General features: G+C 41.1%; 1 protein-coding gene and 1 long non-coding RNA gene across 9 annotated transcripts; one reads left to right on the forward strand and one right to left on the reverse strand.

Annotated features, from left to right (window-relative positions):
- The first annotated feature begins 1,934 nt into the window (after window positions 1–1,934).
- septin3 (septin 3) lies at window positions 1,935–22,206 on the forward strand. Of its 8 annotated transcripts, XM_086032441.1 has the most exons (14): window positions 1,935–2,174; window positions 3,340–5,635; window positions 6,403–6,657; window positions 7,321–7,592; window positions 8,842–9,435; window positions 13,778–14,161; window positions 14,892–15,020; window positions 16,978–17,059; window positions 17,837–17,974; window positions 18,228–18,345; window positions 19,461–19,556; window positions 19,646–19,742; window positions 19,831–19,882; window positions 20,664–22,206. In XM_086032441.1, exons 3-14 carry the CDS (start codon window positions 6,455–6,457, stop codon window positions 20,782–20,784), a joined length of 2,286 nt encoding a protein of 761 aa, XP_085888567.1. In that variant the 5' UTR covers window positions 1,935–2,174; window positions 3,340–5,635; window positions 6,403–6,454; the 3' UTR covers window positions 20,785–22,206. The 8 variants fall into 8 exon arrangements, 7 of the variants coding, with proteins under 7 accessions (XP_085888567.1, XP_085888561.1, XP_085888562.1 ...); XM_086032435.1 differs by lacking the exons at window positions 1,935–2,174; window positions 3,340–5,635; window positions 6,403–6,657; window positions 7,321–7,592 and adding an exon at window positions 8,564–8,674; XM_086032436.1 differs by lacking the exons at window positions 1,935–2,174; window positions 3,340–5,635; window positions 6,403–6,657; window positions 7,321–7,592 and adding an exon at window positions 8,577–8,674 and having other exon boundaries at window positions 8,847–9,435.
- Window positions 8,324–9,411, reverse strand: LOC147146330 (uncharacterized). The gene is made up of 2 exons (XR_015087039.1): window positions 9,273–9,411; window positions 8,324–9,142 (listed from the first exon to the last, which is right to left on the reverse strand). It is a non-coding gene; the product is annotated as an uncharacterized LOC147146330 (long non-coding RNA).
- Window positions 22,207–22,721: the final 515 nt, after the last annotated feature.

Raw genomic sequence — 22,721 nt, forward strand, 5'->3', positions numbered from 1 at the left:
TTTTTTTATCTCTTCTCGCCCTCTCACAGGAAATAATCTCGCTTCCTTTGCCCTCGTGTGCATCTCTTTTGGCAGGATTTGTCTTCCCCTCCCCAGAGAGCGGTGGATGCATTCTGTGAGTCGCTGTTCATCCCTTTTTAAAAATGAAGCCTAACATTTGGGCCCCAACAGGCCAAGTGTCTTTTTGTTGTCGGCCACAACACTTTGGAGGCTGGAGACACCATCAAATATACGAGTTTCCTTTATACTGTAGTTGTTTTTATCAGGCCTCACTGGGCATTCATTCTTTTGGATTGAGATCGTAACCATGACCAAGTAGGTCATTTTCCAGCTGTTACATCACACCATCTACGGGTTTACGCCCACATCTCACTTTACTTTCATTATTGTTTACTTTTACTTTCCTTCCATCATGTATTCCACATGTGCCCTGTGTTTACATGTATTAGAGCTGGCCATTCCGTCCCAGGGACGGAACGGTCCGTCCGTCCATAAAATGGGTGAAATGGGTCCCGGCGGCAGGGGCGGAGCCATGGGGTGGGCCTCAGACTGCCCACCCTGTGAGATTCATGATTTTTATTATTATTGTTAATTATTATTAAATTATCTTTTTATTTTTATTTTAATTTTTTTTTTTTTTTTTTTTTTTATTGAATATTTAGAATGGCATAATTGTGGTTGTCTTAGGAAGATCTGAACTTCATATTCAGTTTGTCATTTTATTTGACTATATGAGACAAATATTTAGGACCACCCAGATTTTTCCAGGCCCACCCATGAGCCACGTTCTGGACAGAGGACAGAGGACCAGAAGTTTTTTTTTTTAAGTATGAACTAAGCATGGACGGAAATGGGTTTATTCGTCCCTAACTGTGCCAAGTACCGACTGAACGTGTTGTGTTGGGTTCTTTTAAAAAGCAAGACCACTGCATGTTCTCTTCTACGGCGCTGCCTTCATTAATTGCCTGCACAACACTTTTCATGCGCCAGTAGTCACATTGCACATGCATATCGTCGCTGTCCTGTGAAAAACACTTATGTCTAATTTTGGAATTTAAAAAAAAATTCACGTTAATGTGGAAACCCCATTCACGTAAAAATAATAAAATAGACCTAAGTGTTTTTCACAGGCCAGCGATGATATTCTTCCCCCTAGTGGTTCAACACATGTAATACCATGGATAATGCCACATACAAGTGTTGTTTTTGTTGTTCGATTACTGTGCTTTGAAGCCACAAAAGTAAAATTTGGTTGACATGCAAACATACGCTTAAAATGTCACTCCCCATTATCATTTCCAATTTGTAAACATCCGGAAATATAATAACAGTCGGCCGTAATGACTAAATGCGTACTACAACGCACCTCACTTGTGGAGCAGACCCGGCATCTGTAAAGCTGCTGTTTTACAGTGGCCTTTAAAAAGTGCTTGGCATTTTAGAACGTCAAGATGCTGAAGAAAACACAACCTTTCTTGTCGCCTTAAAAGTGTCACATCATCATTTCTTGCTTGTAAATGACATCGTTATGACCTTCCCGTCATCCGGCTGCTTTTTATGAATCCCCCCTCTCCCTTTGGCTAAAAATAGCCACCAAACTTGTTTGTGCTGAGCTTTTGCCTTTTTTTTTATTGTGAGCAATAATAATAATAAATCAGCTTTTACTCTTAAACATCATTTTGGCCGCTTTCAGTCATCGTCGATAAGACAGCCTAACCAACCCCCCCCCCCACCTTCTTTTTGTCACAGAAACTGCGCGTTGGCCCTTGTTGTTAAATTGAATGGAATTGATTTTACACGGCAAGCTGAAGACATCTGAAGGGCTTGCACCCATCACGCCTACACACACACACACACACACACACACGCACACAAAAAGATGATAGTTATATAAGTTTCCCTCCCACTCCCTCCTTCCTCTCTGCCATGAGCAGGGGTGTTGTCATAGCAACCCCACCCCTCCTTTGAACGTCAGAGGCATGAGCTCGGAGGATGTAGCTGCATGCAGCATCTGTCTCTTGTGCTTCTCGGAGAGCACCTGTCATCTTTTTGGACTTCGCTTCGGTTTGCGTGGCACTCTGAGAGCCGCGACGGAACGTCTCGCCCCGCGTGGACGGATTTGATTGCCGACCCGAGTCGCACACCTTCACGCGCTGGTCCGGCTGCGTGCACAGGTGAGCGCTTGTGTCTTCGGTCGCTGTTGTTTGAAAGATGTCTGTGAAAAGCATGCAACTGATTTTTGGTACCAGATATAAGTACATGCACGGCCTTTGTCCTCTTCTCTATGTTGAATTCCACATGGCTAAGATTTGTGGAAACATATTTGACGATACATGCATGACTCGCTCAATACAGTGGAACCTCAATGTGTTCCGTGATCGTAATTTCTCATTTCAAAACTCATTTCCGCCGTAATTTTCAGTCATCAATGAACATAACGTACATATTATTTAAGGCATCAGGGATGCCCAATGATCATCTCCCCAGCAATCTTTGAGAAGCCTGCTAATGATCCTGATCATTTAAATCAGGTGTGTTGGAGGGAGACATCTACAACAGGCTGGATAGGAACTCTCGAGGATCCGACTTGGGAACCCCTGATTTAAAGCTGAAATCAACCCAAACATATTTTTTTCAAGAATATGTTCCCGGCAGGTCCACTAATTGAAACACTGCATTCTGATTAATATTGCGTTTGTGGAATATGAGTTAAGCAGCAAAATCCCCCCCCAAAGCCCCTTTTTAGCCATCTCTGGGGGTGGCCATTTTGCCACTTCTGTCGACTGAAAATGACATTGACAAAATGCTCAGGGCTCAGATAACGACCAATCAGGGCTCAGCTTCAGAAACCAGATGAGCTGTGATGTCATTTTCAGTTGACAGAAGTGACAAAATGGCTGCCCCCAAGATGGCTAAAAACGGATGGATTAACCCTTGTTCCACAAACGCAATATTTATCAGAATGTCTTGTTTCAACTAGTGGACTTGCATAGAACATAGTCTTGAAAAAAAATATATAAATATATATATGGGTTGACTTCCCTTTTAAGATTGTTGAATCACTGAGAATAGTCGTGGCTCTTCTTCGTCTGTATGACGTCTGTATTATACTGCCCCCGGGTGGCCAAGGTGGGCAAATCAGAGGGAGCAGCACAATAAATCATGATGCACAAACTCTTTGATTCTTTACATTCCAATTATATTGTCAGTCTTTGTATTTCAAAAGTAATACCATAGCGTGCCATTTTCCACGATTAGAAAACACATTATAATTTTGTTGTTATCGTTTTAGTACAACAAAATAACTCGTGTCTTCTTCTCCTCTCTCCCAACATCAAGACTCCCTTCTTCCTCCTCATTCATTTGGGACCTACCCCACCTCCGAACTCCCCCAGTGATGTCGTGGTTGTTCTTGGACTGGTTTGTGCCACTCTACCTGCTGGTTTCAGTCCTGGTACTAGCGGGCTTCGGAGCGTGCCTGTACTTCCTGGAGCCCGGGCTGCACGACACACACATGTGGAGCAACAAAAGCGCCCGGCATCGCCCGCTGGTGGCCAGCGTGAACTGCAGAGATGATGACACGGATGCTCTCATATGATCCCATGGGAGCCTTATCCCATCACACCAACTTTTCTCTGATCCCAAGCATATTGTAATTTTTTTTTCCCCCCGGGGTGAATCAGACCAAAGTGAAGCAAATGGGTTCAACTGTAATTGATGCCAGAACGAGATTGTGAGGGGACATGATGGCCTTGGAAGAGCTTGATGTCAACTTTTGTGCCATTGTACACCTGTGCCAATTTTTTAACATGCGGTGTTGTTTTTGTATTTTGGCTACCATTTCAAGTGTACTGTATAATGGTGTTGACTTATGTATTCATTTTTCATATTGTTCAAGTGGCATATAATATAATACCGGACACATCAGGTAACCCTGCATAATGTCATGAAATCCTGAGCTCTCGCTGGCCTGCAAGTTGGACTGAATTACATTTCTATTTCCAGTGGCTGTGTGAAAGATGAATAGCGATGAGGTAATGAATCTAATTTTGTTTAAACAATACTTTTGTTTTTTTGTTTGTTTTGGGGCTTCTGCCATGATGGCGCGTAGACGTTCGAATCAACTTCCGTCCGTGTAGCGAAAGGAGGAAGTGAGTATGCCGTAAAGCAATTCAGGACATTTGTATTTTTTTTTTTGTGTGCCAGGGTTGCTCCCATCCTCCTCAAAGTTGCTTAGTGCCAGTAAAAACAATACAGACCCCGCCAGGGCATGACAAAAGACTCATTCAACTACTTATAAGTCAATGTTTCATCAAAAGAGTTGTAAATTTTTTTTTATTGATGTCAAATTCTTGCCCAGTGCTGCTTTAACATGTTTCATGTAATTTTCAGAAAAAAAAATCAATACCCATTGAATAGATACAAATTCAATTCAAAATTAGACTATCAATAAATGTGTGCTTTTCTATGTATCATAAACAACTGGAGGTTATCCAAAAGGACACATTGCAATTGTTTCAGACCACGCGTCTCTTGTTCCGTATGACAACCCCATATGTGTATCATGGCGGTTGCAGTAGTGTCAAACTGTTGTGGTGTTTTTAATATTTTGGTTCTCTTATTTAGCTTCATAAGATCAAATGTTACAAACAGCATTTTATAACCACTGCAAAACCAACCAATTAAAACTGTGCATGATTATCTTTGTAAAGGACGACTTTTGTATTGATTGCAATGTCAGGTGTACCTAATGTTGTGGCCGTTGACGCTGAAAATCGGGGTGGGCAAAGTACAGCATGTGGGCCAAGCATTTACATGTTCAACTTGTCGCAGTAGCCAAATTTTTTTTTGCTAAAATTATTTAATGACTTTATTTTTTCATTGATATATTTTATACATTAAATATTTGGGGCTTCGTTGCTCAGGATAAGTTAATATATTAAAATGAACTAATTTACATTCCAAAAGTATTTCATTAACATAACTGGTAAATAATTATAAGTACATCATTAAAAATATAGAAATATTTTGAAAAAAAAAAAAAAATCTTTTGCCCAACCTTATCTATAAATGACCTGGCCCATCTGTCTGTAACTGTTTCCAAATAAAATGGGACCCTTGAGCACAAATATTTGCCCACCCCTGCTGTAAATGTATCGAATTATCCAGGAAGTGGGTGTGTTCCTCCTCTCCCTGGCATCGTTGGCACAACAACAGATGCTGGGACGCATATGGATGGTTTGTGCCACCGTGTAGTAGTGACTGTAGTACAATGTGTCTAATTAAAGCAGCAGATGTGTGTTCATAGATGACAGCTAATGGCATCAAGAGAGATCTTTTGTTGTACTGACTGTGGGTGAGTCACGCCACTATCGTGCGCTTCCTTTATCTTTTCACCCCCAAAATAAAAGCATGGTCTGTATTGGTGATGAGTATTTGTGATGTCAAGAGCAGGACGAAGCTCCGGGCAAGGATGCAGCGTGGGTGCCAAACAATAGTGCAGCCTCAGTGTGCAGGAATCACGAGAATGGCGGCCGTCCGCCCACGTCGCCCACTGTGTCTTTCCTCGTCATGTTGTTTGTCTCCTTGACTCACTCAAGTTTGACAACAGCCAGACAACAGCCTACACGTGCGGGTTAGTAACTTTTGTAATCACTTTTTTTTTTTTTTTTTTAAATCATCATTATCATTGTTTCAAACGTACAGATTTGATTTTGTTTAAATACTGCCAAACAGGGTTATTTTGGGGTATTTCATTGTAGTTAGTTTGGATTCCATTTATTTATTTATTTGTTTGTTTATCTAGTTATTTAATTATTTTTTCATTTATTGTGGGGGGAATTCCGTTAGTTTTAATTAGCTGTTGGAGCAGGTTTGTTAGATCGAAGGATTTTTTTTCCCCCAAAAAATGTGTTATTTTATTTGAGCTTTTATTAATTTTAGTATGAGTTTTACTTTTTTAATATATGGCGTATTTGTCGAATCCAAGACAAAAAAAGATCACAAAGTATTGTGTAATGATTAAAGTAAACTAAAATTCTCAACCCACTGTTTGACCTTCCTTCTTGAAGACACTTACCGTATGCTACTTGTGTCACTATTCACTTGTGATACGAATAAAATTGAGTTGAGTTACAATGCTAAAATGTTGAGAAATGTCTATTTGTGATGGCCTAGTCACAGAGTTACACTCGCCTGACTACATTGCAATCAGTGTAGGTTCACTTTGCACTCAGTGACAGTGTGAATGTGAGTGTTAATGCTGGTCTATCTCTAAAACTGAATGGATGGATGGGTCTATATTTGTACACCTAAATTTGTTTTGTTTTGTTGGTTGCCTTTTTTTTTCCAGAAGGAATTGTAAGCCTCCCACAAATGTTTCTTTATTCCATTCTTCACCAGGTTGCATACCGATCTAATTTCCCCACTGTAAGAAGCAGCGGTCCAAAGAAGAATGAGCGTATTTGACCGCCTGTCACCTTTACTCCCTCGGCTGTCGGTGTCCTCCAAACAACCAAAAGACCATCCTCATCTTCCTCTTCCTCCTCATTCTGCATCCGCTCCTGTATCTGCTCCCGTCAAAAGGAAAGGGATTGACGTTAGGCTCGAGCATGTCACCTACGAAAGAAATCAAAAGATGCACTCGGGTGCTGACAGGTAATAGAACAATGGAGCTTTTATTGTGGGTCATTAAAAAAACTAATTTATTTGATCGTATTTTATTTTATTTTATTGTTTAGGTTCAGTTAAAAACATTTTGGGCCTCGTTAGGGTGTAATTCCACTCATGTCCACAAGATCGCAGCACACAATTTACTTTGCGACTGTAAATTTGAAAGCGCAAGAAGTTATCAACAGCCTTTTTTTTTCTTTTGAAAGTTATTGAATGTCATTTGCCGCAATCTTGTTCAAGATATCGTCGGCTATTTAGTTTAATTATATTACTGGCGTATAGTGTGAGATGATAAGTTTGTTAAGTTTAAAAAGTGCGATGTTATCAGCAGAGCCTAGTTTCTGTTGAAACTTATTGAACGTCATCCGCTGTTTTTTTTAAAGCCATAATATAGCAACGGCTGTAGGTTAATTTTATAATGTACATCCTTGGGGATGATTATTGATGTATTGTACAGTATATAGTCAGATGATACATTTGTTAGTTTGGGGAAAAAAACGTAATTTGTTACTGCAAACACATAGAGAGATTGGTGCGCTGTACAATATTTCTGCATTATCCATCTCTTGTATTATATCGTGAGTGGTATTAAAGCGCATGCCATAATACATCCCTTTTAACATTTAACATTTTCACCCCTCTCTACAGCTCCACCTGTTTTGGACCTGCTAAGTGTCCTCCTTGGAGTAAACACTGTCAGCATCTTCAGCGTAATGAAGGAGAAAAAACTGTAAAGCATCCTGCAAAGACCTCCGTCACCTTTTCTCCAAAGACGAACGCCTCGGCCTCTGATCAGCTTCAACTAAAACCGAGCCTTTCACTTCATACCCGCGTTCGCTACGCATTTCTGGACCAGACCGAGCCCCAAGCCAGGCGGGATCGGCACGATCAGAAAGCGCTGCTGGACTTCCCCAGTAGAGGTAAAACATGGACTGAGTACAACTGATGAGAAAAATACTCCAAGACGACAAATAAACACCAACATGAGAGGGTAGCTTCTCACAGGAAAAATCTGCAAACAAGGCGTGCTCTTTATCTGCCAAAATATTAATTGGTACTTAGCAGGCAGCTTTTTTGTAAGCGTTTCACTTGCTTTGAGCAAATTTTCCCCCTTAAAAATCATGAAAAGGTATTTGTAAGATTTGATTACTTCATGAGTAAGTTTATCTTAAAAAAAAATATGTATAAAAAATAGAGTACCATCCAGTGGCGTCATTAGCCTATTTTAGGGGGGCCAAAGCCTCCCTGGAATGTTCTTAAGCCCCACTAAATAATTTGGTTGTATTAAAAAAATTAATTAAAACAAGATTTTTGGGGGTATTATTTTACCAAAAAAGCCCTTATCTTCCTAGTATAAGGTAGACGGCACTTGTCGTGTGTCATTACCCAGTCCATAGCACTAAATGGAATACGTCCTTATTAGTACAAAACCAATCCATGTTTTCACTGCGACCTTGCTTGCAGTGGTACATACCGCCGTTAACGTGCTGCCATTTCGTTGCGACGAGAAAAACTGTTTGCGACCGTTCAAACTGTTGCGAACGTCTTTGCGACTGTTTGCGACCTTGAACGAACCCTGATGAAAAAACAACATTCTGTCATGGTTGCGGGATAGAGGACCCAAATGCAGGGAGGCAGGAGAAGCAGGGCGTACTGATGAAAATATTTATTACCAAAAAAAACAGCATAAACTAATTTTGAAAAATCCAAAACTCAAAGTAGCAAAGAAACACCAGAGAACAAAACACAACACCAGGAGAAACAAAACACATGACAGCGACAACAACCCGACCAGGACTGAACGAAAAATATTAACTTAAATACAGGCATGCTGATGAGACAACGAGAAACACCTGGACGAGACAAGGTAGGAGGGAGCGGAATGGACAAAGCTGGAGACAATAATCATTGACCAGACAGGCACAGACATGCTGAGAAAAGAAAAGAAAAAAAAAAAAACATTCGCTAAGTGCGCACACACTCGCAAACCTGTGCCGCTCAGGTGATACGAGCTTAAGTTTAGTTTAATGCAAGAAATATTTGTAGCTTGAAGCTAGCTTTGTTTATTTGTTTTAAAAATGTTAGCGTGAAATTTTCCTGTTCAATTGACAAATTATTTTGAAATTAAGTCATGTTCATTTTCATTGCTTTTTGTCTTGTTTCTTTAAGCCCAGATTTTGCAGCCGTATCCTCAGTTTGGATATGAGAAAATGCACTCTGAGAACCAAACAGATGGGCGGACGACTCCTGAAAAGTCTGCGGCCTTGAGAACGCGTTGGAGGGAGGATCCCCGCGTCACTGAACTCAGGTGGCATCCCAAAGAAGATACTAGAAGTATATTATCCAACACATCAGTCAACGTAGAATCCAGAGAGAAGCAAAGATTCTGGTCGAAGCCTTGGACGGATGATGAGGTTGATCAGGAACACAACTGCCAATCAAGCGACAAAGCCGGAGCAATGCAGGCCCCCTGGTGGACGTACGGAGGAACAAAATTTAAGACATGTCTGGTGCGTCCTGTGCAAAAATCTCCTGTACCGCACGCTGGAATCGCATCACCAAATGTCAGTGAAGTAAGCGATTTTCTACCAGGAGCCTACCGTCTCGAAGCTACTAGCAAACTGCGTCATCCTTCAAACCTCGAGGAGGAGCTCTTTGACAGGCCGTCTGCACCCGAATGCCCTAAAAGGACTCGCCTTCCAGGGGAGGAACCGGAGGATCCCTATTACGTCAGCATTTATTACCCGGATGCTGTGTATGAGGGTGAGTGCAGAGCAGTCGAGAGAGGACCGAAGGCCCTTTCAGGCTGTTGGGGGGCGTGAGCACATTCAGATGTCGCTGCTTATCAGTACAGTAGCAGACATGTTGATTAATAAAGAAAAACATTGGTTAGTTTCGCGTTTCAATGTGGCGCACATAAACGTGAAGAAGAGCCAAGGAAGAATGGAAGGAGGATGAGATGAGATCCGTTCAGGTGATGTACATAATTGCAGCAACTGCACGTATGTTGTAGTTTTACCAACCTTCGTGGGCGGACAAGGTGTATTTTTAAAATGTTATTCCTAGATGGGGTGAAAAAAAAAGTGTCTATTACAGATCTTCCTTTCAATTATGAAGTATAATTCAGTCTCATTTGTTTATTTAATAATTCAATTACAATTAACCAATTATTTAATCAAATGAATACAACACATTTAAATGTATACAGTATGTAAAATGATAGATTTGACCAATAACTACTGTACATGTTATTATTTAGAATAACTCAATCAGCCAATTATTTAATAAGATGAATGAATAAAAAATAATAGAAAAATAAAGCATTTTGAATAACATATTTTAGTAAAACACTGCTAAATTAATGCAACATGTGCTCTGCAATTCGCTGATGACCAAGATATTTATAATTAAATAGATTATATAATTGGAATGCATTTTTAATGCCACTTCAGAAAGTGTACATATCTCAATTTCTTAAATTTCAGATATACTATATAATATAGTAATATTAGTGCTGAGCTGATGAGAAAATTTGAGACGTCTCAATCTGTTTGTCTTATACTGCCCTCAGGTGGCCAAGGCAGGCATACCAGAAAGGGCAGCGCCATGACCATTCAATCACTGCAGTGTGACAAAAACGTTTTAATTCTTACTGTGTCATTGCTGTACGTTTTAATTACATAGAATATAATGGAGTGGTGTTTTCCCTCATAAAAATAAACATTACAATCATGTTTTTTTTTTTGGGGGGGGGGGCAGCTGGAAGTTAAGAATGGCATTTGAGCACTGTATTTAAATATGTTTCATTTTAAATAGGTTCGGGGTTCCAATCTTGGCTTCCCTGTGTGACGTCCCCGTGCTTGCTTCCTCTCACGTTCAGAAAACATGCATGTTAGGTCCATTGAAGACTTTGAAAATTGTCCGGCCGATGTTTGTCAAAGTGTCCTGCGTTTGACTGGCAACCAGCCCACGGTGTACCCCACCTCGATTGAGGACAAACCATATAGAAAATATCTGGCGAAAATTGAGGTGTGGTCGTATTGCGCATGCGCGCCGTATCGTCCCACGCCCTCTTTCCTCTCGTGTCGCCTTGGTAACGGAGGAAAAGAAAAGGAGGGAGGGGTGGGAGCCAGAGGGAAGGAGAGGAGAGGAAAAGAGGTACCCAGAACAGAACAATCTGCTCATCTCGCCACCGCCGTGTCTGAAACTGCTTTGTTGAAATTAGGCGAGATTAGCGGCCTCCTGAAGAGACGTCGTCGCGTCGACAGGTTAGTGACGAAGCAGTTGTTAGCATAGTTGCGCGTGGCTCCTATTAGCCGCTAGCCCTCCTCCGCGAGACACAATAGGGGCCGACACAGCCCGCTATAGGATGATTTTGTCGTTTGGAACAGGAAGACAAAGGCGCTAAACGTGATCTTTTCTTTTATTATCAACCCCACACATAGAAATGTGTGTTTAATGAAGAGAAACAGTTGGCAATTTTGACGCCATCCATCACCATAACGTGGGGAGTCGCTCTTATTCGTCTCAGCATGCACTGCTGTGACAGTGTGCATGCATGTGTGTCAAATGGCAGCACAGGGCACTGCATGGCTTGTGCATGTTGTGAAATGTGTAGTGACAGCCAGGGTGACCTGCTTCATGTGGACCGGGCTGCACTGAAAGGAAGCAGGCAGCTCCATGTGCACAAAGCCTGCAGGCTGGGACCTCACTTGTCTTTTATCTGTTGTTATTATTATTATTTACCATCTGTCAGCTTAGCACTGCTTGATTCAGACATATGTGCTTTTTTTTTTTTTTAACACCTCAAGTGGTGTCACACTCACCCCTGTCTGCGTATTTAAACATTTATAACGGTGTCTGGGTGTACTACAGTGGTGAGGATCCTTATTCCTTTCCCTTTTGTTCCTTACTAAATTCCGAACAAGTGTTTTATTTTCTGGTACTGTCAGATACTGTGGTTCAAATATTTTAGGGCTTTTTATGACAGTTCAGCTGTGCTTTTACCAGGGTTTCTATGGTAACACGCTGGCAAAAAAAAAAAGCAAATTTTCAAAAAGTTGCATTTTATTCAATTGGAATCTTAACAAATGTCATCTTCAATATGATTTTCAACATTAGTGATTACAAGATTCACGTGAACCCAACGTACTTACTCCACATTGCCTTAAACTGTTTGTGTCCAGACTTTCGGGACTTTTTTTTTTTTTTCCCCCGACATTCTGGATCAAATGTTGCATGATCATGACCCCGATGAAATGACATTTGTAATAAAAGTAGGGCAGCGCGGTTTCCTAGTGGTTAACATGTCTGCCTCACAGTTCTGAGGCTCAAACTTGTGTGGGTTTTTCTCAAGAGTATTCCAACTTCCTCCCGCATTCCCAAAACAAAACATGCACGTCATGTGCTGTACTTGAAGATGACTCTAATTAGGCAGGACAGCGAATGTTGAATCCTCTTCACCTTTAGATTATCAAACATGCTAAAAATAATCCAATATAGGTCAGAGTATGCTAAGCAATTAAATATTGTCATGATTTTTTTTTGAGGCGGCCGAAGCTCATCTCCACATCCATCCATTCATTTTCTGTCCTGCTTGTCCTCATTAAAGTCACGGGTGGGCTGCATCTCACTTTGGTGACTTTTAAACCCGACGCGAGAAAGCCGGGGATTCAAACCCAGAACCTCCCAAGTGTGATGCGGATGTGCTCACCAGTATTACACTGTACTGTCTAATGAGACTAATCCTTTTCAAGTGGAACACCCCTATAAAACTTGTCAGCTTTGATTCTGAATGTGGGCTGCTAGCTTATCACCATCAGAATCTGAGCCACTGGCCATCCGCAAATCCTGTCTTGTCACCAAAAGCTCTTTAAATTTGACAAGCAAAACGTTATTGTAACTCCTGATGACAATGTCGCAAAAAATTGCATCGGTACCTGATCTCCATGTGCCCTATGATTGACTGTCGATCAGTGCAGGGTGTACGTCATCGCTTGCTCAAAGTCAGATGAACTCTAGCTCAACCGTGATCAAAATGAGGATAAGGTGCTATAGACAACGGATGGATAAGTTTAGATCAGGGGTCACCAACATGGTGCCCAGGTTGCCTGCAAGGGCCACATAAGCAGCCCCCTGAGCCTGGTGTGAAACTAGCTCACCAGTAAGATGCTTTTTTTCTTTTTTCTATTGACTTTGAAATCACAGTAACATTGGTCAAAATTAAAAATATTTATATTAATTTGTTTAAAAAAAAAAAAAAAAAAAGTTCAAAGGTCATTATCATAGTGGTGACCAAACCGAGAGACAAGCTAGCTCTCAGATTCAAAAAGGTTGGTGACCCCTGGTCTAGATCAACGTTGAGTCGGTTTTGCATGTAGAACAGCTTTTGTGCTCAAGGGCCATATTTGATCTTGAAATTGAACAGATGGGCCAGATCATTTGAGGTAAAATATGAAAATAATAATAATTAAAATTTGTGTGTCCAGTAAAATAGTTTTTTTTAAATAAAAAAAATATACATATAATTAACATCCATTTAAAAATGTATTATAAGCAATTTTATTATAATTACTGCAATCAACCACATTTTAAAATACATGAAATACATTCAAAAGCAAATATAAATATAGTAAATCAATTAAATTATATCATGAGAAACATGAATACTCAATACAGAAAAAGAATAAATGAATTTCAATAAACTAACCCTACAGGACAAAAGGGCTAAACGAATGGAACAAATGCATTGTTTACGTTAACAATTAATTCAAAATTCATATATAAAAATATATTTTTTTATACTACTAATATTTTAGTACTTCCAATAAATCAATTAGCAAAATTATATTTTATAAACCAATTTGTCAGGTGGAAAAACTGAAAAATTCCCTCAACAAAAAAACCTCATTAGGTCGGATTAAAGATTAGAGCGGGCCAATTCTGGCCCATGAGCCGTACTTTGCCCATCCCTAGTGTCGAAGGAGTAGGCGACCCAGCTGCAGGGAGAAAGGAGCAGGCGACCCAGCTACTCCACTGGCCTACTTCTTACACATGTGACAGACAGACTTTCTGGATGAAGACTCATATTTGTATTCCTCTACAGACATGTCGGACATAGTTCCTCCAGAAGTGAGACCCAAACCGGCTGTCCCCGCTAAACCCCCCAATGTGGGCGCTCCCTCCCCCTCCAGCCCCTTCCCGCCTCAAGGGCCGGGCATGGGTGGAATGTCGGCGCCGCCTCCCAGCGCCATCCCCGTGCCCATCGGGAGTCACGGCCCGAGCCACGGGGCCTCTCACGGCGTAGGCCAAAACGTGAGCCACGGGGCGGGTCACGCCGCAGCCCACATTGGCGGCCATGGTCACAGCATCTCCAATAGCACCGGCGGGGGGTCCACTCTGCTGGGGTACATCGGTATCGACACCATCATCGAGCAGATGAGGAAGAAGACCATGAAGACGGGCTTTGACTTTAACATCATGGTTGTCGGTGAGTGTGACCGTCAGGAGCCTGCCGACTCGTTTGGCCCGCAAGCCACGTACGGCCCACTAAGCATTTATTATCAAGAGTCATTTAATATCTGCTGCATTCATTTGAACCATATAGTTCTTAAAATTGATGTTTAAATGCATTTATTTTATTTGTCATGTATTTTTCTATGCATTTAACTGAATAAGATGTTATATTTCATTGCAAATAATACATATAAATATAACGTCGTTCTGTATGTTTTTAAATATTAAAGACACTGGCGGAGCTAGGGGGGCCGCAAGGGCACTGCCCCCCCCCCCCCCATCACCTTCCCAAAATATGCTTGTACCCTCCAGGTGCCAGACCAGATAATTGACTTTTGGTTTGGTTTTGATTTTCATTTTTTTTTTTTTTTTTCCCTGGAATTTTTTTCAACATTTTCCCTTGTTCCCCATAGTGAACATATGATGATATTTTTAAATCGTTTTTTAAAGATTTTGGGGGTTTGTAAAAAAAAAAAATTTTTTAAATGGTTGTGCGGACCCCCGATATATCCTTGGCCACCCAAGGAAAAAAATCCGAGCTCTGCCAGTGATTAAAGATATGGTGAGTTAATCTTCAGTACACATTTATCATTGATATTTTTTCACTATAAATACTAGTTTACTGTACTGCATTCCCATTCTTTAAGCTAGGGCACAAACAGTGTATTTTTCAGGCCTCTTCTTCAGACTCTTTTCACCATCAGGTCACAGCGGTCTCGGGAAGTCGACTCTGGTGAACACCTTGTTTAAGTCGCAGGTGAGCAGGAGGAGCGCAGGATGGTCCCGTGATGACAAGATCCCCAAAACCGTTGAGATCAAATCTGTGTCTCACGGTGAGTACACGCAGCGACACACACTCAGCGTTTCTATTTTTAGAAATGAAATAACGCACTTGCCAACTCATTCTCATGCAGGTTGTTTATATGGGAGGCTTCCATCGTCCTATCTAACAGGGGAACTCAAGAGGATTCTGACACATAGCCAACACGTTGATCCATATTTAAACAATTCAGGGCATTAGAGAGCGTTGATAGTTTTAAAAGGCAGTTTAGTCGAACTTTATTTCTTTCTGACTGCCTTGTTTTCCGGACTATAAGTCGCAGTTTTTTTTTTTTCATAGTTTGGCCGGGGGGGGGGGGCGACTTATACTCTGGAGTGACTTATGTGTGAAATTATTAACACATTATATCGTATCCCTTTCCTTTTCAAGGTCAGCAAACAATACACCGACTTATACTCCAGTGCGACTTATATGTTTTTTTCTTCTGTATTATGTATTTTATGGCCGGTGCGACTTGTACTCCGGAGCGACGTATAGTCTGGAAAATACGGTACCTTGTTTTCATATCTGATATCTTTATTTAACCTTTTTAGCATTCCATTTTCCCATTACCCCGGTTTGTTTGCCATCATTTTTATCATTAAGTTATCAATTTATTTCACAAATTGTATATATTTACTTTGGTATCAATGGCATTATGTCAGGGATGAGCAACTGGTGGATCGCTGAGTGGTCCCTTGAGCGTAATAAAGACATAACAAGCACACAGAGTGAGCCAATGAGGAAAAGCCATTCCGGCAGACAATTTCATCATAAATGTGGTGTATGGCTATAGTTGGATATATTTTATTGCGTTTACTCTATTTGGAATATTGTGAGACAACAATGGTCCGCTGGTTTGTGGTGAACTCTCATGCCTCTGTTGTTTATTTTTGCTGAATTCATAATACGGGATTGTTGTAGGATCCTGAGGGCCGTGAAAAAGGGAAAAAGATGAAACAATTGGCATCAGAACAACCCTGGTGACTATTAACTCATTAACTGCCAGATATTTTCATACCCTCTTTTACCTTAACGTTTGAAAAAATTAGAAAAATATAAATGCATTCCTTGGGAGTGAATGGGTGGACTGTGAAAAGACAAAAAAATACATCAATGGCAGTGAATGAGTTAAAGTGAAATCACCATCTGGTATAAAAAAACAAACAAAAAAAAAACATATCATGTAACACAAGCGTTGTTGTTGTGTATCGTCATTGATGAAAAGCTTGACCTTATTTCTCCATGCCTATTTATGACTATAGCTTCAACTTGACAAATGTTACTTAGCCATCAGCTATCGTAGATTGTCCTCGACTGTATCCCTTTCCTTGAACCCCCCCCCCCGGGAATGTTTGGAGCAGACGGTGATGTTGACACTTATGACATTTGCTTCGAGGCCTACTGAAGATGTATCGCGCCAATGCTTTTCTCATTCCTCTAAGCCAGACATTTCTGGTAAAACTGCACAGGCATGAGGATAAACACTGTACAATGTCCTCCATGATTTAGAGCAGCAGGGAGTTAGAGGTGATAAATCGGCAATAAGCTGCTTGGGTGGTCCATTTTTACGGCCGTGTCTGCAGCGGCAGAGGACGCGTAAATTATTCTGCAATAAATTAAAACATTCATTAATTCATCCAACCATTTTCTTAACCGCTTGTCCTAATTAGGAGCCTTTCCTCCCAGCTGAATTTGGGCGGCAGGCGGGGTACACCCTGGGCCGGTTGCCAGCCAATCGCAAGGCAACCATAAAACTATGATTGGGATGTGGCACGCAAGCCACTATTTCACCATGCTGCCCACATTTACTAATAAAAACCCGAATTGTTTTTTTTTTTGTCACCTAATAATTACAGTGCACTGCTTTCTATCTTATTTGATTTGCGTAGGACAGCATTGAAGACGGCTATCCATCAAACTGAGTAATGTGTCGTATTTTCATTGTTTTTATGCTTCCTTGTATGCAGTTATTGAGGAGGGCGGCGTGAAAATGAAGCTGACTGTTGTCGACACTCCCGGCTTTGGGGACCTCATCAATAACGACAACTGGTGGGTGGTTTTCCACTTGCTGTCGACTGGGAATGACATCACAGCTGCTCAGGGCTCAGCTAACGACCGATCATGGCTCGGCTTTCAGCAAACAGGTGAGCCGTGATTGGTCGTTACCTGAGCCCTGAGCAACTGTGATGTCATTTTCAGTCGACGGAAGTGACAAAATGGCCGCCCCGAGATTGCTAAAAATGGGTAAATTTTGCTGCTTAAAGGGGAAATCAACCAAAACCCCCCATTTTTTTTTCAAGAATATGTTCTATGCAAGCCCACTAGTTGAAACAAGGCATTCTGATAAATATTGCGTTTGTGGAATAAGAGTTAATCCACCCGTTTTTAGCCATCTCTGGGGGCGGCCATTTTGTCATTCCTGTCAACTGAAAATGACATCACAGTTGCTCAGGAAATGACCAATCACAGCTCACCTGTTTTCTGAAACTGAGCCATCATTGGTCGTTACCTGAGCCCTGAGCAGTTGTGATGTCATTTTCAGTAGACAGAAGTGACAAAATGGCCGCCCCCTGAGATGGCTAAAAACAGGTGGATTTTGCTGCTGAACACATATTCCACAAACGCAATATTTATCAAAATGCCATGTTTAGATTAGAGAAGTTGCATGGAACATATTATTCTAAAAAAAAAAAAATTTGGTTGACTTCCTCTTTGAGCTCATAACACCGAATTACCACCAAGCCAAACTGTTTAGTCCTACACATTTTTTTTATTTTATTTTATTTTTTTATCTGCTCAATTCCACTTTTTCATTTGTGTCCGCAGCTGGGAGCCGATTTGCAAGTACATCAACGAGCAGTATGAGAAGTTCCTCAAAGAGGAGGTGAATATCACCAGGAAGAAGCGCATCCCAGATACCAGAGTGCACTGCTGTCTCTATTTCATCTCCCCGACTGGGCATTCGTAAGTGGAGCTTCGTCATGGCTGAAATTGCCCTCGCCGTATTCAACCTTTAGTCCACGTCGTCAAACTGCGACCGAGAGAACCTCCTATTCTCAGAGCGGTGAAGGTCAATGAGACCGATGAGGCGCGACAAGTTAATTTCCCCGCGCCTCCGTCTGCCATTCTGATCATCGGCACTTGTGCGTTCATGGAGAGTGACAGCTCCCCTCCCAACCGACTCTCTCGTCTCTCGTTTATCGGCTGCGCGCGGCAGACTGCGGCAGCTCGACGTGGAGTTCATGAAGCGCTTGAGTCACTCCGTCAACATCATTCCTGTGATAGCCAAGGCTGACACCATGACCCCCGATGAGAGGCAGGAGTTCAAACAGCGGGTGAGTGGCGCTTCGTTGAAAGCGCAGACCTTTTTGCTTATTGCGGCCTTTTACGGTCAACGTTCTTGTTGTCATAAACGGTTACACTAAGATGAGAAAGTATTTTGCACTTGCAAACTATGGCATCTAAGGAATGAAATAAAAGTCAGCACTTTTCAGGAGACCCCCCAAAAAAACGTTTCTTCGAGCAGTACCGTTGCATCATCAAATAAAGCATGCCAACACATCAACACTTATATTTGTAAAAAAAAAAAAACAACAGCAACAACACCCACTTGTGTGGATTGATCAATAGTGTAGATTTGTGAAAACTATGAAATGTACCAATTTAATTGTGACTTTGGAAGTTTTAGCCCGTCGCCAACGATTATTTTGCAGGATCCCGATATGGTTACATAAGTGGGTCTTCAAAATGTATCGACTGCAAGGCAGCGGAGCCAAAGGGGAAAAAGACAGTAGCGTAGTAGGCGTAATTGTTCATCGTGAAGGAGAAAAAGGTTTTATTCCTTAAAAGTATACAGGATACTATTGTATGTCACTGTAACGTTACGCAATTTGAATATTAACATTGCATTTAAATAGGCTAAAAAGCGCATATCCCACTGAGCGGCGAAGGTAGCGAAATGTTCGAACGAAAGTTGCGACATATTCAAAATTTCATGACGACAGGAAAAACTGTTTGCGACCGCTAAAACTGTTTGCGAATGTCTTTGCGACCTTGAACGAACCCTGGCGAAAAATCAACATTCACTACGTTTGCAAAACACTCACAAACGGTGAGATAGGAGCTTATCATGGAAAAGAACTGCCTGATTGAATGATATATTGAAACAGATTGCATCTAAGTTACAAACAAAAAAAAACAAGCTAAATAAATGTTTTACCACAAACATTTCTTAAAGATTTAATGCAAGTATAGAAATAGAGCTTAAAAGTTAAATTCAACTGAACAACACTTAGCCATTGATATTTTTTGCATACCATTTGAAGGGCCTACCATACAACTCCATTACCAGAAAAAAAAAAAAAAAAAAATTTAAAAAAAGTGTCGAGCGCGGAGTTAAAGACAAATGCGTGTCTTTATACTGTCGTGTTCTCCGTACTTTGTGTTGCAGGTGAAGAAGGAGCTGGAGATGAACGGCATTGAGTTTTACCCGCAGAAAGAATTTGACGACGACATGGAGGACAAGAGCGACAACGACAAGATCAGAGTAAGTGATTTGGCGTTTCCACGCGACACCCGCCAAAGCTCCCTCGCGGCGGTCCGGTTCAATCTCATGGCAATGCCTCGCGTCCACAGGAGGCCATGCCCTTTGCCGTGGTGGGCAGCGACAAAGAATATCAAGTGAATGGCAAGCGGGTTTTGGGGAGGAAGACTGCATGGGGAATAGTCGAAGGTGAGCGGTCGTTTCTTCCAAACTTTCCAGCCTCGGCCACAGAGACGATATTGACGGCTTCTGTTTTTGGTTGTTGTTTTTGTTGCAGTTGAAAATATGAATCACTGCGAGTTTGCCCAGCTGAGAGACTTCATCATCAGGTAAAAAAAAAAATTCTTAGGGCATTGAAATAGGGCAATAAAATAATGGTTCACTTAGGAGATGTTTTGCCTCTCATCCAAGCAGGCTTCATCAGTTCATGCACCTTGGCCAACTGAATATTGACATGAAGAGTTAGCTTGCGCATAATATATATATAATGCGTAATTCTTGTTTTAGCCTCATCACCCTGCCTTATTTGCCTAACTGTTGTTCATCGGTATTACCATCACTACTGGGCACTTTGAAGTGCTTGAGAACCCCTCGCACCGTTTGCACAATTGTAAATGACCGGTGATAAATTCCTTGTATGTTTTTTAACACTGACGGATGCCCTTTTTGCTGACGATTGACGGGACACTTTTTAAAAAATGGCGGATTGAGCACTGACGAAGGTGGATTTTTTTTCCACCCGTCAGAGTAATCCGTCACCAACCGCGTCCGTCATTGACAAACCGTTAGTGAAAAATGACGCATGTTGATAAATGACGGATGATGAAAATGGAGTACCGGTAGCACTAAATTTAGTACAACGCCCACCTCTGGTTTTTAACACACCTGGCCACGAAAGCTTATTCTGATTCGGATATACAAATACAGCACTGTATATTGAGCAAATGAGCAGGCACATCACAACATAAGAGAATAAAACCTCTCTAGTACTACTACTACTCTCTGCGCTTCTGTAAATAAAGCGCACCCGGGCCACTATATGATGGAATACGCGACATTTGTAAGGTTGATCTGAATTTACTGCATTTGAACTCCTCTTTGTTTGCACAGGTCTCACTTACAGGATCTGAAGGAGGTGACTCATAACATTCACTACGAAACGTACCGTGCCAAGAGACTCCACGAGAACGGAGGCCTGCATCCCGTTGACACCCAGGAAAGCAACCTGTAATCAGTCAGTGTTGTCGTACGACTTCAGTGATGCTGATGGATGCGCTCCACATTATATGATCATGACTGGCATCACTGCATGCTTGAAACACACTTCGGTGTGTGCATATCAGTGTCATTTCATGTTATTTTTTTATAACCCCCCCCCCCCTTGCTTGTCCAAGTAAGTAAATATTTGGGTGTGCCATCCTTTGTCTTGGTGCCATGATGCGAAAGACTGCCAATGCCTGGACAATGTTTGTAGTTTAGTCGGTGAGAATGTTAAGGTTTGTCGTGATATTTGCTTTAGTACATACTGTATGTTTTTGTGACTGATGGACGTATAGGATCTTTTGATTACTTTAATCGCAATTGATTTGTTTGTGTGTCGCATAGGAAAAAAAAAAAAAAAACACATTCGTAATTATTTTATTTCAAAACTGTTTACATGCACGAAACTGCAGTTTAAGATATGGAAGATGTACAGACAAAGCAACAGGAAGAGCTCAGCCAGGATTACGCAACAACAGCAACATGTTTAACTCATTTTAATATATATATTAGTACCCAACTGACACAAGATGAGGGCTATTAATTTAATTTAAAGCCACAGTTACCTGTATGCGCCTGAAAAAGACCGATAGTGACGTCATTCAATTGTCATACTCCTCTCTACCACTAGGTAGCACCACTCTTCTACAGTATATCTCTGGATCCTCGCAAGAAATTTCCAATAAGTTTTTTTTATTTTTCGTTTTTTGCCTTTGACTATTGTTTAGAAATATGTCCAGAAGGTGATAATTAATCATTTTTAAGTTATACCAAATCATACGCCACTTAGGGTTTAGAGGTATTACTCAAGGTTCTTGATAAGTGTTTTCTCACTCCGAAGCAATTTACCGGTAAGTGTTCTTCAATGGACTTTTGCACAAATATGCCAAAACTACAGGCACTTTTATTAATCTGTTGGGTTTTTCTTTTTAATACGATGAGTCATTATTTTATGCAAACATGCACATTTGTGTGATTTTTGACTTAAGATGTGAGGCGTCTGATGCAAATTAGACATACAGTTAATTGTGATTTTGAAGTAGTCAGGAGAAAGGTAAAGAAACAGTAGGACATCACTTCTCTATCTGGTCTGTTCACTTGTGCATGCTTGAACCCAAATGGTCTGTGCGCCTAAAGCCGATCACTGCACTGTTACAGCAACTATTTCCGAACATGTTGTATTTCGTTAAATGCAGTAACTGCAATGAAGCACTGCGGTTTGCAACCAAGTTGGCGGCAGCCCAACGGTAAGACAGATTGCTCATCCTTTTCATTCTTAATCATTCATAACCTCTCAAAGTTGCTGTCAATTGTTGAGATTCAACAATATTGGTTCAGCGTTTGTGTTTGTCTTATTTATTGGGATGTAATTAATAAATGTACATGCCCGCGATCTTTCAATGTGAATGTGTTTTTATTGAAGCTTTACACAGCCGAAATACTTGTCGGACATCAGACCTGATTTAAAGAAGAGGGAAATCACCCCAAACATACTTTTTTTTTTTTTTTTTTTTTAAGAATATGTTCTATGCAAGCCCACTTGAAACAGGGCATTCTGATAGATATTGCGTTTGTGGAATAAGTGTTAATTCACTCGTTTTTAGTCACTACCGGGGTCGGCCATTTTGTCATTTTCTGTCAACTGAAAATGATATCACAACTACCCATGGCTCAGGTAATGACCAATCACGGCTCAGCTTTAGAAAACAGGCGAGCTGTGATTGGTCGTTCCCTGAGCCCTGGGTAGTTGTGATGTCATTTGAATCATTGAAGACAGAAGTGAAGGCAGCTAATAGCCGCAAACAATGGAGTGCACTCGTATAGCGCTTTATCCTCACCGAAATTACATTTGCCCCTGAGGCCCTGACTTGAATAATGCACTTACAGAAAAGGAGTAAATATTTTTAA

Source organism: Filicampus tigris, chromosome 6, assembly GCF_054856515.1.
Source record: "Filicampus tigris isolate MCC_2025a chromosome 6, RoL_Ftig_1.0, whole genome shotgun sequence".
NCBI lineage: Eukaryota > Metazoa > Chordata > Actinopteri > Syngnathiformes > Syngnathidae > Filicampus > Filicampus tigris.

What these genes read in the sequence shown, in the direction of transcription:
- septin3 (XM_086032441.1), top strand. Translation starts at nt 6,455, where the DNA reads ATGAGCGTATTTGACCGCCTGTCACCTTTACTCCCTCGGCTGTCGGTG. An exon ending in GCTGGACTTCCCCAGTAGAG is followed by an intron (nt 7,593 to 8,841) that starts GTAAAACATGGA and finishes TGTTTCTTTAAG; the next exon opens with CCCAGATTTTGCAGCCGTAT. An exon ending in TGCATGGGGAATAGTCGAAG is followed by an intron (nt 19,743 to 19,830) that starts GTGAGCGGTCGT and finishes TTTTTGTTGCAG; the next exon opens with TTGAAAATATGAATCACTGC.